The sequence below is a fragment of the Aspergillus luchuensis genome, chromosome 2 (assembly GCF_016861625.1).
Source record: "Aspergillus luchuensis IFO 4308 DNA, chromosome 2, nearly complete sequence".
Classification (NCBI taxonomy): domain Eukaryota; kingdom Fungi; phylum Ascomycota; class Eurotiomycetes; order Eurotiales; family Aspergillaceae; genus Aspergillus; species Aspergillus luchuensis.
In genome coordinates, this window is record NC_054850.1 from 872,152 (window position 1) to 888,417 (window position 16,266).

The 16,266-nt window shown below is 47.5% G+C and overlaps 6 protein-coding genes across 6 annotated transcripts; 2 read left to right on the plus strand and 4 right to left on the minus strand.

Annotated features, from left to right (window-relative positions):
• Positions 1–1,389: 1,389 nt before the first annotated feature.
• On the plus strand, positions 1,390–1,696 carry AKAW2_20282S (uncharacterized protein; the record flags this gene model as incomplete). The annotated part of the gene is made up of 2 exons (XM_041684977.1): positions 1,390–1,616; positions 1,678–1,696. 2 exons carry the CDS (start codon positions 1,390–1,392, stop codon positions 1,694–1,696), a joined length of 246 nt encoding a protein of 81 aa, XP_041539108.1.
• Positions 1,697–4,844: 3,148 nt separating this feature from the next.
• Positions 4,845–6,488, minus strand: AKAW2_20283A (DEAD/DEAH box helicase; the record flags this gene model as incomplete). The annotated part of the gene is made up of 1 exon (XM_041684978.1): positions 4,845–6,488. One exon carries the CDS (start codon positions 6,486–6,488, stop codon positions 4,845–4,847), a length of 1,644 nt encoding a protein of 547 aa, XP_041539109.1.
• A 966-nt stretch (positions 6,489–7,454) lies between these two features.
• On the minus strand, positions 7,455–8,199 carry AKAW2_20284A (glycoside hydrolase family 11 protein; the record flags this gene model as incomplete). The annotated part of the gene is made up of 2 exons (XM_041684980.1): positions 7,455–7,854; positions 7,922–8,199. The coding sequence occupies 2 exons, from the start codon at positions 8,197–8,199 to the stop codon at positions 7,455–7,457; spliced, it is 678 nt and encodes a 225-aa protein (XP_041539110.1).
• Positions 8,200–9,424: 1,225 nt separating this feature from the next.
• Positions 9,425–10,413, minus strand: AKAW2_20285A (uncharacterized protein; the record flags this gene model as incomplete). Its single annotated transcript, XM_041684981.1, has 3 exons — positions 9,425–9,507; positions 9,573–9,990; positions 10,201–10,413. The coding sequence occupies 3 exons, from the start codon at positions 10,411–10,413 to the stop codon at positions 9,425–9,427; spliced, it is 714 nt and encodes a 237-aa protein (XP_041539111.1).
• Positions 10,414–11,796: 1,383 nt separating this feature from the next.
• AKAW2_20286A (uncharacterized protein) lies at positions 11,797–12,239 on the minus strand (the record flags this gene model as incomplete). The annotated part of the gene is made up of 2 exons (XM_041684982.1): positions 11,797–11,836; positions 11,887–12,239. 2 exons carry the CDS (start codon positions 12,237–12,239, stop codon positions 11,797–11,799), a joined length of 393 nt encoding a protein of 130 aa, XP_041539112.1.
• Positions 12,240–13,738: 1,499 nt separating this feature from the next.
• AKAW2_20287S (sugar porter family MFS transporter) lies at positions 13,739–15,498 on the plus strand (the record flags this gene model as incomplete). The annotated part of the gene is made up of 4 exons (XM_041684983.1): positions 13,739–13,815; positions 13,871–14,309; positions 14,361–15,008; positions 15,064–15,498. 4 exons carry the CDS (start codon positions 13,739–13,741, stop codon positions 15,496–15,498), a joined length of 1,599 nt encoding a protein of 532 aa, XP_041539113.1.
• Positions 15,499–16,266: the final 768 nt, after the last annotated feature.

A 16,266-nucleotide genomic window follows, 5' to 3' on the forward strand; every position in this document is an offset into this window, starting at 1 on the left:
TAGTTTACTTGTGATAACTCATATAGGGCTAGTATACATTTTTTAGATTTTTTTTTTTTTTTTTTTTTTTTTTCATCGTGGTCTATAAGGGATGTATGTTACCTTGGCGGGATATCATCTTCTTCATGATGACGAGGCCTATGATGAAAGGAATATGGAATATGGAATGAGGAGCCTTCTTGACCGATTTCGTGTGAATATACGTACGTGTACTTTGGTGGTGTGGAATGACGATCGCATTTGCAAATTGCAATATTGTTTAAGGCGGTGTAATGTGTATGATGGGTGGGAGAGTCATATGGTAGGAAGTAGTTACGGTGTGTGTGTGTATGTGTGTGTGTCACATCTAGATCTCAAGCCAGAAAAAGAATCGGAGAATTAAACATTAGAGTTTCAGCACCGGAAAGTTCTGTCCCCCTTCAGCTGCCATGGTACAACACAGACACAGCTAGACGGGAAGCGAGAATTAATGGATGGATGGGGGTAGTTAGTGAACCCGATTGCCGCCACACCTTTTTTTTTTCCCGGTCGGGATCCCGTGTTGCAAGTTGCAAGTTGCAACAGCACACAACTCGCATTCCTCAAGGGGAATTGACTGGATTGGGGGGTTTGGTTGGGGGGTTGGAAGGAAGAGTTACGTACAACTTTTGGTAGTAATCTGTAGATTGTCTGGTGATCGAGACTGTTCTATGAAAATAATAATGATGATTTGCAATGGCGAAAATCTATCAACCCAACGCGCGCCGATTTAACCGAGTAGATACTACTATCATGAAGATATTGGTGGTGGTGGTGGTGGTTGGGTGTGAGTAACTAAGTCAAAGTGTTGGGTAAAGGAAAAGAAAAGTTTTTCCTTCTAGACTTGAAGCAGACCTTGTCTTCTATGCGTGATTTGATAAGGGTGGCGTTGCTTGTTAGTTAGCTATAGTAGTAGCTTTCCCGTTTTTCGCCATGACTAAACCCAAAGCAGAGCAAGCTAGCCACGTTCTAGTCCTTGCAATCGCCCGTTCGGATCCAAAGTGCCGTTCGGACGGTGCAAATTATTTTTGGAATGGGGGTCGGGTTTACTGTTCGCATGATCAGCAGAAAAAAAAAAAAAAAAAAAAAAAAAAAAAAAGAAAAAGAAAATTGGGAAAATAACGCAAGTCAGGAACAAGGAGTCATAGAGTACGTACTACTCGCAAAGAGGGAAAAAAGTTATATAAACTCCCTTCTGGTACCGTCAATTGCGACTTGGAATTACTATCCATCCATCCAACAAAGCAAAGCAAAGCAAAGCAAGCAAGCTTCTCTTCTTCTACTCTCTACATCATCGCATTCCAAAACCTCTCCACACACAAGTCTATCCCACATTCCTCCAAAACAACCACCACTACCACCGCCATCAAAATGACTATCCCTTATCCCTTGATCGGCCCTGAATCCTACGGCCTTGGCTCCAAGCAGGCTCGTCGCAACCGCAGTGCCTGCAGCACCCCTCGCAGCGTTGACAGCCACGTCATTGATGCTGCTTTCGCCAAGGAAGTCCAGTCTACCAACGCCTCCCAGGAGCATTTGGATTCTTGTGCCAGCAGCAACAAGTCTGAGAAGAAGTGGAAGGCTAGATTCTCGAGGAAGTATGTACCATCCACTGTCTATATTCCACTTTGGAACTTGGTGCTAACGATGACACAATAGGTTCTTCCACTTCGCTTGAACTACACCACACTATACACAACATTTACACTACGAACGAAAACAACATAATCAACAACAATAATAATGAATCGCTGGACGGAATATAGCAAAGCAAAGCAAAGCAAAGCATGGGTGTTTAGATGGATTGGATTGCATAGTTGGGAGCATTGGTATTCTTGCATCATGTCATGATTGTTATGGATAATTTAGATATAATACTTAATTAATACCCGCGGGATATGCACGCTTTACATTATCTCTTCTCTATTCTACTTGTACATAGATCCAGTGTGGTATAGAAAGGTCAATGATATAACATCGATCGGAACATTAATCCTTCCTACATGATATATTATGTACTATGTATGTACTCTGCAGAAACCTGTTCTGAAGAAAATCAATTATCAATTAAATTAATTAATTGATTAATTAATCCCTGCCATCACACGCACATCATACGCACACACCAACCTACTTCCACTACGAAGTAGATAATTAGATAATGAATGAGTGACTCAAAACCGGTTTCAATTTTCTAGAACAGCCCAGACACACTTCACAGATAACGCTAGCGACAAAACTAGTCTAGCAGCCACTACTCACAATCCCTGAAATTCTCCCTCCCTCCCGACGCTAACGATTTTAGTCTCCCGTTCGGATAGAACGGCCCCTGCCACGCCACGCCACGCCACTAAAGCTACTAAGTGTCTATCTACGCCACGGCGATCGGGTCAATCAGTCAATCAGTCAGTTAATCAAATCAGTGGAGAATAAATGTCGACCAATCACGGAACTATTCATTCGATAGTTGGGATGATAGTACTGTAAGGATTTTGGGTATGGGTATGGATGGGGGTTTGATCGTTTTCTGCAGGTGATCATGGTGGGGACAGGATCATATTTGGGATTTTAAGGTAAATTAAATCGATGGTTTGCTAGTAATCAGGGGTAGGGGTAGTAGTAGTAGTAGTATAGTAGATAGTAATTAATTGTGTTCATTTACCGCTGGCTGGCTTGGAGCTAGGGCCTTAGAATCAGGGGCAGTCTTTACACCACTGTTCGCATTCGCAAGGCGGTGCTTACTGTGTATGTAAGTGAGCGATTTATTGCACAGCACTGTTTCATCCATCCCCTGAGGTAGACCTACTTAGTAATTTTGTCATGGTGATTGACTGGACTGGTGGTTTCATGTTACACTACGGTGATTAACTAATGTCATGTCGTGTCATGTCTGCTTTCGGGTAGTTCATATTACTACTACTACTACTACTGCAAGGAGAATTCATTTCCATTCGTAATCTCATTCATTCATCGTAACTGCTTGCTTCGCATCTATGTATAAGGTCGGATGATGCCACCCCCTTCCATATAGTATAGTCACAATGACATACTCAAAGTAAAGTTGCCCCATGAACCCACCCATCCACCACAGGATTTACTTACTATATATAGCAAGGCAAGGCAAGCAAGCAAGAACATCAAAAGTCCATGATGCCACGACCTGTGGAGACTCAGATGGGACCCTCCTGAATATCACTGCAACCTACTTTTGTAAGGACAGACCCACGGATAAAGGAGCGATCAATCATCAGACAGAAAGGTAAGAAAGACAGGGTGTGAGACTCTTCGTATGTGGGTCCAGTCCAGACCAAAAAGAAAAGCTCCGATCAACCCGACCGGATTCGGTCGGTCGGTCGGTCGGTCGGTCGGTCGGTAAAGTCTTGGCCATCCAGTATGACAGGATAGAAGACAACCATTCCATTAGTTAGATGGTCCCTTACTGTCAGATCCTTTGTTACCTCCCTGACGTCTGTCTCGGGCGGATTGGCCCCAGGTACTCAATTGGTTGATGTTCCTTGGGCTGGTGATGATGCTAGCCTTCGCTTCAGTGATCTGAGCACCGCCGCTGGTACTACCTCCGGACTTGTTGTTATTGTTGGTGGTGGTGGAGCCGGTTCTGTCAGACATTTTGGATATATAAATATATATTATACCGGTAGCAGATTGCGGTGGGGTATACTATATGTTAGTGGTATCTTGGGTTGGACTGATCAACTGTTTAGATACTGTCTGGAGGAGAGCTGGAGATGTCAGGGTGTTGAAGACCGTTGTGAGCGATGATGATTTCGAGATTGGTTTGGTTTATTCATGGTTTATATAGATATTGTTCTCTTCAGTTTGATCTTGGGGATTGATGATTGCAAGATTCTGAAGCTGTTTTCTCCGGTGTTGTGAGAAATGCATCGCTGGATTTCATCTTACAGCGGATATTGTAGAGGAGTATACCGTCAATCTGGAGAGTTACTATGAGTGATATATATCAGTACAATGTAATCACTGAGTTATTCCGAACATATTCGGAGTACTGCAGGAAGATAGAGAGTTCATCATAGGAACTGCATCACAAAACGAGAGACGGAATGCAATTAAACTTACATGACTTCAAAGCACTGCATTTCTGGTCATTGCCGCACCATAGACGTATATTTCTCACATTGATATCGGGAATAATTTCTGAAGATGGCTGAGCGAAAGCTTAAGATAAGTTATGCAATTAAGCTTGTGTGACCTGGAAGGACCGCTCTCTGGGTTGTACCGCAATATCAGGTACAATCATCCTATTAACAACAAAGAGAATCCTTGAGACGCACTGAGTGAAAGCTTAACGTCTGGTCAATATGTCGAAGTCGCATCTTCTCAAGGCCAACTGCCATGGCCGCGGGAGCAAGCCGTAGAACCCATAGCTTGGGATACACGAAAGAGAGACAAGGATTGTGCGCTTTGCCGCAGAGAACAGAGTTTGCACGTGTAGCTTCTGGAAAGAGGACAAAGAAAAGGAAGGGAACGAGGTTTTGTTGATAGAAGGATGGGGGGAACAATGAGAAAAAGAGAAAGAAGCGATGCGGATAAACGTGACGTGACAATGGGCTCGTGAGTTGCCAAAGGAAAGCCACAACTGAGCTTCTTTGTGGGAATTTACATGGTGGGATGCACCTTATTCCAGGCTAATTTGTCATGTCAGGCAGGTTTGATTATATCCTACTTGTGAGACACTGCTCATAGTGAAGTTAAGGATAAAGCCGAAAGGTTACTAGTCGTTAGTCAGAATGATGGTATGTCTATTGTCTATTGTCTAGAATGCTAACACTATAACCAGTGACTGTCAATTACACTGATCTCTGCCCCCCTCCACGCCGTCCACGGCCCCTGCCGCGCGCACTCTTCTGCCTCTTCTCAAAACCACTGCCATCGCCTGGCCCGCCAATACTGGCATCACGTTTGCCACCAGGACGACCACGCGGCGCGAAAGACGAGGCTCGAACCGAGTCACCTCCGTGTCCATAGTTGAATCCGGGAATACCCTTCAACCCCATCTTGCCAACGATTTTCTTGTCGATGACAGGGGGTTCAGGGCATGCCATGCCTTGGATAGCCATCTCGTTGGCCATCTGAACAAGACCCGGCTTGTCGAGACGAAGCTGCTTCAGGAGACCCGAACCAGCAAAGAAACCGATGAAAGATGAGTAGGCGCGTTGCTTCTTCTCTTCATCAATCGTGTACATGGCCTCCGCGACGGTCTCTGCATACGAGGCAGCTCCCTCGATGATGGCGTCGGTCTGGGGATGGGGCTGGATGGGCAAGTGGCGATTGCTTCTCAGGAAGAAGGTCTCCGCTTCGGTGAGGAGGATGATGGCGCGACCGTCATTACCAGCACGGGCTGTACGACCAACACGGTGAACGTATTGTTCGCCGTTGGTCGGCAAGCCAACCTGAATGACCAAGTCGACGTTGGGGAAATCCATGCCCCGGCCAATGACATCGGACGCGAAGAGGATTCCGGCAGCCGCTTCCTTGAATTGAGCGGTAGTCTTGGTGCGAGCGCTCTGACTGAGTCGGGAGTGAATCTCAAACACACTCAACTTCGTCAAGCCCCGAGAAAAGGCAGCTGCGAACAGACTGACCATGTTTGCCGTGACGCCAAAAACGATGATTTTCGAACTGGTCTTCGTTTCCAACTGAAGAAGGGAGGCAAGAGTGGTAAAAGAATCTGCCACAGACGGCATCAGCACATGATACTGGGGAACTCTCTCATGCGTTGGGGTTTCGTTTTCATCAATAGTAGAAATGCTACTGTAGCCTGGCTTGAGCACAACACTGACCACATCCCTGACTTTCGGGGGAAGAGTGGCAGAGAAGCACATTCCCTGCCATCCAGCGCTTTTGGGGGGAATGTGTCGGATAATGTGCTTCACATCAGCTAGGAAGCCACTCTCGAGCATCGTATCGGCCTCGTCCAGAATCAAGGTCCGGATGTTAGACAGTTTGATGGCCGCCTCGGGCTCGGACAGGTAATCTTTCAACCGTCCAGGAGTTGCTACAAGAACAGAGGGAGCCTCTTTCATGAAGCGCGAAAACGCAGAAGCCCGAGCGGTTCCACCAACGGCAATGTCGCATTTCAGAGGTACTGCCATTTGCGAAGTCAGTTGATCACATGACTTGGCAATCTGCTGGGCCAGTTCACGCGTAGGGGTAACGATCAAGGTGGCGACCTGCCCTCTAGGCGGTGCCATAGAGGGATCAAGAAGACAGTGCAATGTAGGTAGCAGGAAAGCCAGCGTCTTGCCGGTACCAGTCTTAGCCTGGACGAGGCAGTCACTGCGCCAATCTGGCAGTTCAGTTAGCACCCGTTGCTGAACGGGCGTCATATGGGTGAATCCCAAGACTTTGAGAGCTTGGAGAAGCTTAGGGTTCAGCTTTCCAGCCATGGTCTCATACAGCACCGTGCCGACGGTGGCTCCAGGACTCTGCATGATGAATGGTTGAGTTTCTATTTTTATAGAAAAACCTGCAACTAATTGCTAGAGGAAAATTTCGACAGTGAAATTATAGTATGATGATTCGGCAAATGGCCGTTTTTACCTGCAAATAGCAAGGTAGTGGAACAGTGAGTAAGTCTGCTCCCTTCTCATCTCCTTTTTCACTTTATAGATATGAAATATGATGGAGGTGGTTCTGATGGGTAGGTGTGAACCAACTGCCTCGTGGGTCTCTTTGAATCTCGTCGAGATTTGCCTGCCAAGACAATACTTAGTAATCAGACGGTGATTGGCTGCTTCAGACCCACCGGTCTGAAATGGAGAGCGGGCCGCCCATCTTTATCGGAGAGCGAATAGGAGCTTTCCTTTGCGAAGCTTGTCCATGGCGCTGACGGGCTTGTCGATTTTTACTTACATAGTAAAAAGTGGCTTTCATTGGTAGACGTGTTGCAGGATCATAAGAGATAAGTGGGACATCCCGAACGTGAGAAATTGCTGGTTGTCTGAAATTGAGACACTTTTTAACGTGTAAAAGAAGATGCCTACTGGAATCACTGAGGTCGGGACCGTCTGGACTCCTGCTGTTCAAATTATAGCTCACATATTTATGGCTCGATCAACCGGTGTCGTCTACTCCGAAATGACCGCTACAATATGACGGGAGCTGGCACGTATAATACTTGATGTTAATGTCACAGACTGTTACAACTAGACCAAAAAAGGTTATCTTTCGGATAGTGGCGCGCCTCGATCTGCCGACATACTTTGTAATGCACTTTTTCGAAATAAGAAGAATACGACGCTAGATGGCTTGATGGACTTCAAATGACAAGTGCATTGATAGCGAGCAACTAATTGTTTCACACATCATACGACTGCTCAATATTTGCAAGCACCATCGCACTCATTTCCCACAACACATCTACCCAATCCCTGCAAGCACGGCTGGACATCCACAGCTCACTGAATAGTGATGGAGGAAGATCCGCTGCTCTGGTAGCCCTCGGTAGCCAGGATCTGGTAGTTGTGAGTACCCAGGTTCATGCCCAGCTTAGCCCAAGCGTTGAAGTGGTTGGAAGTGGTAACAGTTCCTCCGACTCTCTTGTTCTGGCGAACGGACCAGTACTGGGTGAAGGTAGCGGTTCCTTGGATAGAAGGGGCGTTGGTACGGGTAGCCGTGTAGATATCGTAGACGGATCCATCGGAGGTGACGGTGCCCTTGTAGGTGCCTCCACTGCCGGGGTTGTAGTCGCCGTAGGACTCGACGATGTAGTACTCGATCAGGGGGTCAGTGGTCCAGCCATAGACGGAGAGGTAGCCGTTGCCGCTAGGGGTGAAGGTGCCGCTGTAGGTGATGTCCCTGAAGTTATGTGAGCATTTGTTTCACTGAATACCCTAGAGGGACAGGTTGAGAGAGGTTGACTTACTTCGCACTTCCAGGGTTCCAGCCCTTTCCACCAACAAAGTTGCCAACGTTGGACCACTCGACGGAGTACGAGCCAGCGTTACCGTTGGTGTAGGTCACATCACCACCGCCGTCGGTCCAGAAGGAGTAGTAATAACCGTTGTTCTCGCCGGTCGAGCTCGGGGTCGAACGCTCAGAGAGCTTGTGCAAGGCATCCGAACGTTCGACGACAGAGTCGTGGGGAACAGCCAGAACAGCCTTAGCTGCGGCGAAGCAGAGGAGAAGGTTCTTGGTAAGCATGTTGAAGAGACTTGGCTTGGAGAGATGATTCACGAGGCTGGGAGTAAGAAGAGAAGTTCTGCAGCGACGGAGGAGACGTTCCTGATATACCCATGATTCTGCAGAAGCTATTTAGCCTTTATTAAGAAGGGTACCTGCCGAGACCCTGCCGAGACCCTGCCCAGACCCTAAATGTGAGACCCTGCCGTACTTGAAACGTCCGCTGTGATGGGGTTTAGCCTAGTCGGTGGAGCATCCGTGGGCGATTTGGAAAGCCGAATTGATCTCCCGAAACAGCCTAAATCGCCTTCTAGGTCCTGCAGACATCCTGAAATTATAACGCCTGTTCAAAATAGGCAGTGGAGCTTCAAGGGTCTAGATTCGCTGATGTCAACATCGATATCCGCCTGCGTAGCCTGACTCTATTGCTGTGTTGAATGCATCCGGGCTCGAATGCTTTATTGTTCATTACGTAAGACCCATTGGTTGGCTCTCATCCAATCATGGATGGCATATGAAACCATTTATGACACTGTATACTACTTTAAAAATGATTATAATCCTACTGGTATCTAGACGGAGACATACTGCCTGTATTTAGTTAGGATGGAAAATGCTAGCGTGTGCTAACTTAAGGGAGCGTCTCCTGCCGTTAGTGACTTAGCAGAGTGCCACCGCCGCGTTAAATTTGAGGATCATACTATCACTACTTATCAAGGAAGGTGCCAATCGAGATCCTTCGCATGAAACTTAATTGGAAAGTAGACCGCGAGGGAAAGGACCGTGCAGAACCGGCTTCCCGACGGTCAAATAAAAACAAGGCTAGACGCCAGAAGATGGTTTGATATTAGCCTGTGGCTCAAGAAGATCCGATTGCTCAGATAGCCGCCCGATACTTTGTACTATAAGTCTCCACTGGGTGGGGCGCGAATAGTGCCATGACAGTGCTCTTTCCATTCTGAGAATTGGTGAGATGCTCTGCCGTGAAATTACACCACTCTTCCCTCCTGTGGCATTATCTGAGGGTCTACGCGTTTCAATATGATTTAGAATATTTGTCATTGAGCACTGCTAAATCTGTAGACAGCTGAGCAATGTAACAGGAAGTGTATCATTATGATAAGCAAGGATCAAAACCAGCAAAACCTATCATCAGCAAAATGGCGAACAACTGGCTAATAAAACATCAACTTGAAAAAAGTAATATAGCAATCAAATTCACTCCTCCCGGAGAAAAGATCATCATTTAGCAATAGTCTTTGATATCGTAATTCGGATAAATGTGATCGAGGCTGCAAACCGAGTTGCCGCCCAGATAGAACGAGGTAACTATGATTCAACCATCAGTATATGAGCACGACACAATGACAACATCAACATGTAAAAGAACTCACGATCAACAGGCAGAGTACTGCTTGGGCTCTTGACCACGACCTGGCTCTCTTCATCTGAAGTCAGACTATTCTCGCATTTCAGCTGCTCCGTGCCGTAGGTGGTTGAGTTGCCTCCCAACCACACGTCGACGTGCCAAATATGACTCTTCCAGTCTTTAGTGCACTGTTCGCAGTAGTCTTCGTTGATCAAATATTTCCGTAGGTACGGCGAGTAAACCACCTCGCATCTGTCGAATTCGCCAGGTGCCGTGGCGAAAGTGAGCGGATTGTCGTGGGTGCCGATGCCGCCAGCCGCCATGCCGCGGCCACAGTCTTCCGAGATGTCTGAACCGGGAGGGTCATTGTCGGGGTATCCATAGAAGGTGTAAGATACTTTGCTGACAACATGGCATTCTCCATCCTGGGACTGGCTTCCTCCCTGTACGGGCTGTGTGTCAGTTACATTGACAACTGCAATTGGCCGCTGAGAGTCCTCCCCATCAGAAGTAGCACTTGGCTGGTGCGGAACATCACCGGTCGGAGTGGCACTTGTGGTATGAGTGCCAGTTCCATTGTGAGGACCGCCTTCGTTGTAAGTGCCTCCATCGGGATCCATAGGAAGGGTGTCATTTCCCTGAGTAGTACTTACTCCGGTGTTATGGCTGCCTCCATCGTCGTTATTGTCGTGCTTAATCTTTTTAGGGAGCAAGATTGAGAGACAGACAACGGCAACCACTATGGCGACGAGGAAAATGGTTCCGAGTAGGATCGACAGCAGGCGTTTGCGTTTGTATTTTGGACCTTTGGTTGGCTGCACATTGTTTGGAGCTGGGAGAGAGCTGGCCTTTGGATCGGAAGACATGTTTATACGTAGAGACGAAAGGTGGAAGTTATTGGTAGTAAATCCAGAGGGCGTGGGCTGATCGTAAGGTAGACAGTCTGTGTTGTGGTGGCTTGGAAGGGAACAAAGAGAAAAGGGGCTCAAGAACCTAGAAGCGCCATGTTGATAGACTCATCGCTACGTCTGCAGGTTGAGTCACAGACCGGGGTCAGCCACGGTTCGGATCTCAATGATGAGCAAACATCAGGGTAACCAATCCATGATGAGATACATAAACAGTAAGTATGAGCGTGGCTAGACAGCACAGCCTCTGATGACTGCGTAGCCGACAGGACGAGGTTGAGAGCGCATCATTGTATCGCCCTGCGAGGCTGTCGACGTGTTGACTACCAATTCTATTCCATGAGGGCCCATGCCAGGAAAAGTCGGATACTGACCGTCATTGACTGGTCGGAATAAGTCGACATAGATGACGCCGGCACGCAGCTTCAACAGTACGTCGCGGTGATGCAGGATATCGGCCAGGAGGAGCCTAGCACCCTTACGCTGGATCAATCCCTCCTTGAGTACTTCGGCCCCGGATTTATAAACTGGCTGCACCTAAATTTCCTGAGCGACGCAGGTGTCAGTGCCACATGGGGTATGAATTGTCTTCGTATACTCAGTTAACTGGGTGTTATTGGCGGCGTAAGGCGCAGCGTCGGCGTGGTGGGCGACATACACCATTTGATCGAATATCGATAAGATAGTGTCATAGATAACCTATATTCTCTCGCAATGCTATTGCTGCGATGAATATTGCTGGTAAATATGCGTTCTATCGTAAGCCTATCCAACTTTCTGATTTTTAGAGGAGTGAGATAGATCCTCCATAGTCCACGCCAAGAAACCTGCCGTTTTAGTTACAAACGGCAGGGAAGGGCGAGATCAGGGTTCGTAGTTCGATAGGCATAACCGTATAAGCCTTTACAAGGTCTGAGTATCAAATGATCGTAACGAGATAGAGTGAGGTTCACGATTATCGTCTAAGTCATGCTCAGCTCAAGGCCCGTTATTATCAGACTAAAGAATTAATCCGGACCCCGTTTAAGTAGCTTCATAGCGAGGAATTAGACTAAGAATCCTTGCCATTTGTATGTAGCTAAAAACAGCAGGAGACGACGAGAACAACTTCTCTTAATAAATAATAAATAGATACAACTGCATCAGGTCTTTGTTAGTGCGTTGAAGACAATGCAGACTAAGAGGAAGTGAGGTTCACCCACCTTGTTCGTCGAGATCATTTTTAGCCCATAACCCAGCATTATCAGGCCAACCTAATAACTTAGGGACCCAGCCTTATCCACGCGATCAAGTATCTTTTAGAGAGAGATAAGCCTCAAGACCCGAGGATATTCAGATAAACTAAGTCCACTGGAACACTGTGCTCATACTCGCGTCTTCGCTGTAAATTGAGTTAGCCAAGGGTGAACTTTACTCAAGCGCTGTATAAACCTAATATCCATGTAGTCGGCCTCGTTAAGCGGGAGACATATGGTCGACTGGCTGGGTCCCATTAACCCGGGTTGTCCAGCGGCGGCAATTTGATAGTTGACCAGATCGCCGCGTGCAATGGCCAGGATAGAAGTTGTATCATAATACAGCGGGTGATAAACCGCAAGCAAAACACCACGCATAGTAGAGGGGATGGCGGGATTGTAATTGTAGATCGCGTAGGTCAAGGTATCAATGTCATCAATAGCTCTCTGAAACTGGTCGGGTCTGTTCCAGTATTCTTCTGTACACGGAAGATATAGCCACGTTGTACTGAACTGCCACTGAGACACATCAAAAAGATCATCGGCCATTTTTAGCTTCTTAAACACGATATTAAGCGGATAGTAAGAAGTGACACGCGTCTGAGCAAATAAGAAGCCAGAAGAAGTGGGGAGTTGGAAGAGGTAAGGTTAGAAGAGGATGCTGAATGTATACTGCCACCTCTGAGCAGTCACTCCTTCCAGAATTCGAATTCAATATAGTAATTCCTGGCGCCGGTAACACGGCTTGCCGAGAATATGATAGACATTCCCATAATTGCAAGCTTATGAATGCAGATGTCTGCGTATCTTGAGATTCACAAAGAAAGGTTGCCTCGGTGAAGACCTGTGGCAGCTCTCATAGATCCGGGCCCAGGGCCCGTATTGGTCTATAAGGGGTTGGTTAGGTTACGACACGGAAGCGAGGGAAAAGTGACTGTGCAATAATCTGAGTCTGACTGTGCGATTAAAAGAGTGCAACGAGCGTCATGAAAAGTTAGCCACAGCAACTAGGGGTTTAGGCAACTTCAAGTACAAAGCCGTAGAGTATCTGTTAAAGCCCTAAGTGTAAGCAATCACAGTTCGGTCCAGATAAGGTGCACTAACGCTCGGAGATACTGGTCCTCCGAGGTAGGGGCCGAGGGGCATGTACGTGAAAGCACGCACTAACGAGGTGGCAGCAAGGTGGCAGTGAGCTCAGGCGACAATAAAGTAGTACTCTTATAATATAGATAATGAAAATTAGATAACAATCTTGTTTGAACTCACTTGCCTGTGATTCAATGAAACCCCTGCTCTAGTGATCGCTATCTGGGGTTAAGCTCAAGGATAGCCCAGATTGGGGTTTCTTAGAAAGCCCCACTAACTCTAAACATTGCAATCTGGATAAGCATTTAAGGTTCAAGCTGATAATATTGAGGTGGATATAATGGTCTATCTCATCTCTGTGATCAACTACTAAATTCTCTGCCTTACGACTCTTCTTTTAATCGGTGGGGTAATTGGACGCACCACACATCACTTGCAATGATTTCTTGTCGCGACGCGCGTCAACTTCGTCGAATCAGACGGCCCAACGGGCAACAGATAGCCACTAGTACTCCATAGCCATCACCTCATCAACCAGCACGAAGGCGTCACCAAACTTCATCAAAGTCCACTGAGCTGTGGTGATGTATCGCTAGAGCAATGTCCGTGCGTCGGCTCTCGCCTACGATAACAATTTGGGACCGTCGAACCAGCGAGCTTCTCCCTGGCTAGTTGGTTGTTGGCAATCATATGAATAGCATGGGCTGATATAAAAAAATATTCCTGCCAGTATATATCCAGCGAAATTGCGCACTCACAGGGCACTCAGCACGCAATTGACGCTAATAGCATGTCACCACCAGCACATCCTGGCCGCTCAGCGAAGCGCCATGGGAGGTCATGGAGCCCCGATCGAAGAGATCATTTATATCTTGGGCTGAGCCAGTTTGTAGTCGCCCTAAGATGTTCTGGAGATTTACTTTCCTATCTATCCACACAAATAAGCCAACAGCACCGTTATCATGGCGCTCTTGGAATTCCCCAAGCTCAACTCCACACTAGGGACACTGAGGGCCTATCACTTGGCCGCAATCATATTGTGAGAGATGCCAGTGTCCTTTTCTATGTGATCGCTAACCTCGAGCCCCTTTCAGCGTCTCCTCGTTCTTGGCAGGTTATGACTCCGGTATCGCGGGCGGAATTTTGAGCTACAAGACCTTCGAAAATGACTTTCGTTATACTAGCGGCCAGGAGTCTAAGGTCTCTTCCTTGACGGTCGGTCTGGAGCAGCTCGGGTCCTTCGTCGCATCTCTCTTTGCCTACTATCTCACCGACAAGTTCGGGCGCAAATGGGTTATCATCGGCTCAACTGCCGTCTTCTGCATCGGGGTCATTATCCAGGTCATTAACACCCACTCGCTTGGCGCATGGTATGCAGCCCGCATTATCGCTGGTATCGGTATGGGAGGCCAAAGTGTTGTCGTTCCTATGTACTCCGCCGAGATGACGCCAAAGGAAATCAGAGGGCGATGCGGCTCCTTCTACCAATGGCTATACACATGGGGTATCCTAGCGGCTTACTGGATAGACTACGTACGTGTACTAACAGACATTGTGCCTAGTCATTCGCTCACAAATGCATAGGGTGTCGCAGCGAGTGCAAGCATTTCGAAAACATCGCGCGAATGGCAAATCCCCGTGGGTCTTCAGCTGGTCTCGGGAGGAATCATGGTGATCGGAGCGTGTACACTGCCCGAGTCCGTACGTTGGCTGCTAAGCCAAAACAGAACCGACGAAGCTTGGAAATCCTTGACCTGGATTCGTGGCGACGAAGGAGAGAAGACCATCGAAGAATTCAAGGAAACACAACTGGGTTTGAAGGCAGAAAAGGCAGCAAAAGAGAACTTTTCTCTTCGTGAGCTGTGGGAACCGGCTAACCGCCTGCGTTTCTGCGTCGGGCCTATGCTTTTCGTGTTCCAAAATGCGACGGGAAGCAGTGCCCTCGCTGTCTTCGCGCCACAATACTTCAAGCTTCTTGTCGGAAGCGGAGGTAATCGGGATCTTCTGCTCACTGGTCTCTTCGGTGCCGTGAAATTCATCGCTTGCACATTCTTCATCCTCTTCCTCGCAGAGCGATTCGGTCGTCGGATGTTGCTTACGGGCGGATCAGCCTTCATGGCAGTGTGTATGTTGATTACCGCTTTGATCGTCAAGTGTATCCCGACCGAGTCGAGTACGTCGGTCACCTCTGCCGGTCGAGCCACGGTGGCCATGCTCTACTTGGATATCATGGTAGGCAATCTTTTTACATTACATGACTTAGTGCCTGACTAACGTTTCCTACTAGGTGTACAACTGTTCATGGGGTCCAGTCCCTTGGGCATATGTGCCGGAGATCTTCCCTACGCGCATTCGAGCCCTGGGACTAGCATGTAGTATGTTGGCTCACTGGGCAACATCATTCTGTTTCTCTTTTGCCAGTCCCTACATGATTGATAACATCGGTGCAAACACCTTCCTGTTGTTCATGGCTTTCGACATTACCGCTGCACTCTTCTGCTTCGTCTTTGTGCGAGAAACCCGGGGGCAGAACCTGGAGGTCGCCGCAGGAACAGAGTGGGACGTGGTCGAAAAGTCCGCCGATGGTTTGGAGGCAAGTGAGAAAGGTGAAGTTGACCCTGATAGACCTTCACAGATTGCGGTGGCACCGGGCGCTGGCAAGCAACTAGAGGTTGTCGCCGTGCATGATACTTATGGCCTGAACTTTAAGCGGCGGTCGTAAAACTAATCGTATATAATCATCGATCTGGGGGTATAATTGTTATGCAGGAATTATGATTTGCAGTGCTGGAATGTTTTACAGGTATCTTGTCTGTTGATAGTGGGGATACACTAGACGTGGTCATTGTCATGCATCTCGTTCAATTTTCATAATTTCGAGGATATAATGGGTCTTCTCACTTGCTTATAATTGGCCTAAAATACCATACCATACTGGGTTCGATATATTCAGACCTCTGACCCATCCACCATGAATTCCCACCAAAGGCCCAACAGAGAATGGAATGTTCAAGCAAAGATGGAGAGATCTACAGTCATACTGAGGAGGGTCAAGAACCGTCCAGAACCACCGCATACTTACTTCACCTACTGTAGCCATTGACCGTCCTAAAATTAAGACAAAAGTAGAGTCGAGACAGGAGGCTCGGTGTGATTCTCACGTGGTGGATTCCACCTCTCTAGCGACTGACTGTCCAACTCAGTCTTTGCCGACCACTTCCCCTCCTACTCCGGCCAAACATTGACTTACTCTCACCTAAGATCACATCATAAGGCTATGTATATCCCTGGTAAGAATCAAGTTTTGCTCCATGTCGTCGGCGCAAATGTGATTGGAGAATGGGGACGTCCCAATTTTTCTTAGCACTTGTTGGAGCCGTGAGCTCAAGTCCGTCTGTCTCCAGGTCTATTTGTGAGACAACAGTTGGGTTCAATAACTTCCTACCCTCTATAGTATCACTATTGAGCTAAATTTCTGACAATTGTGTCT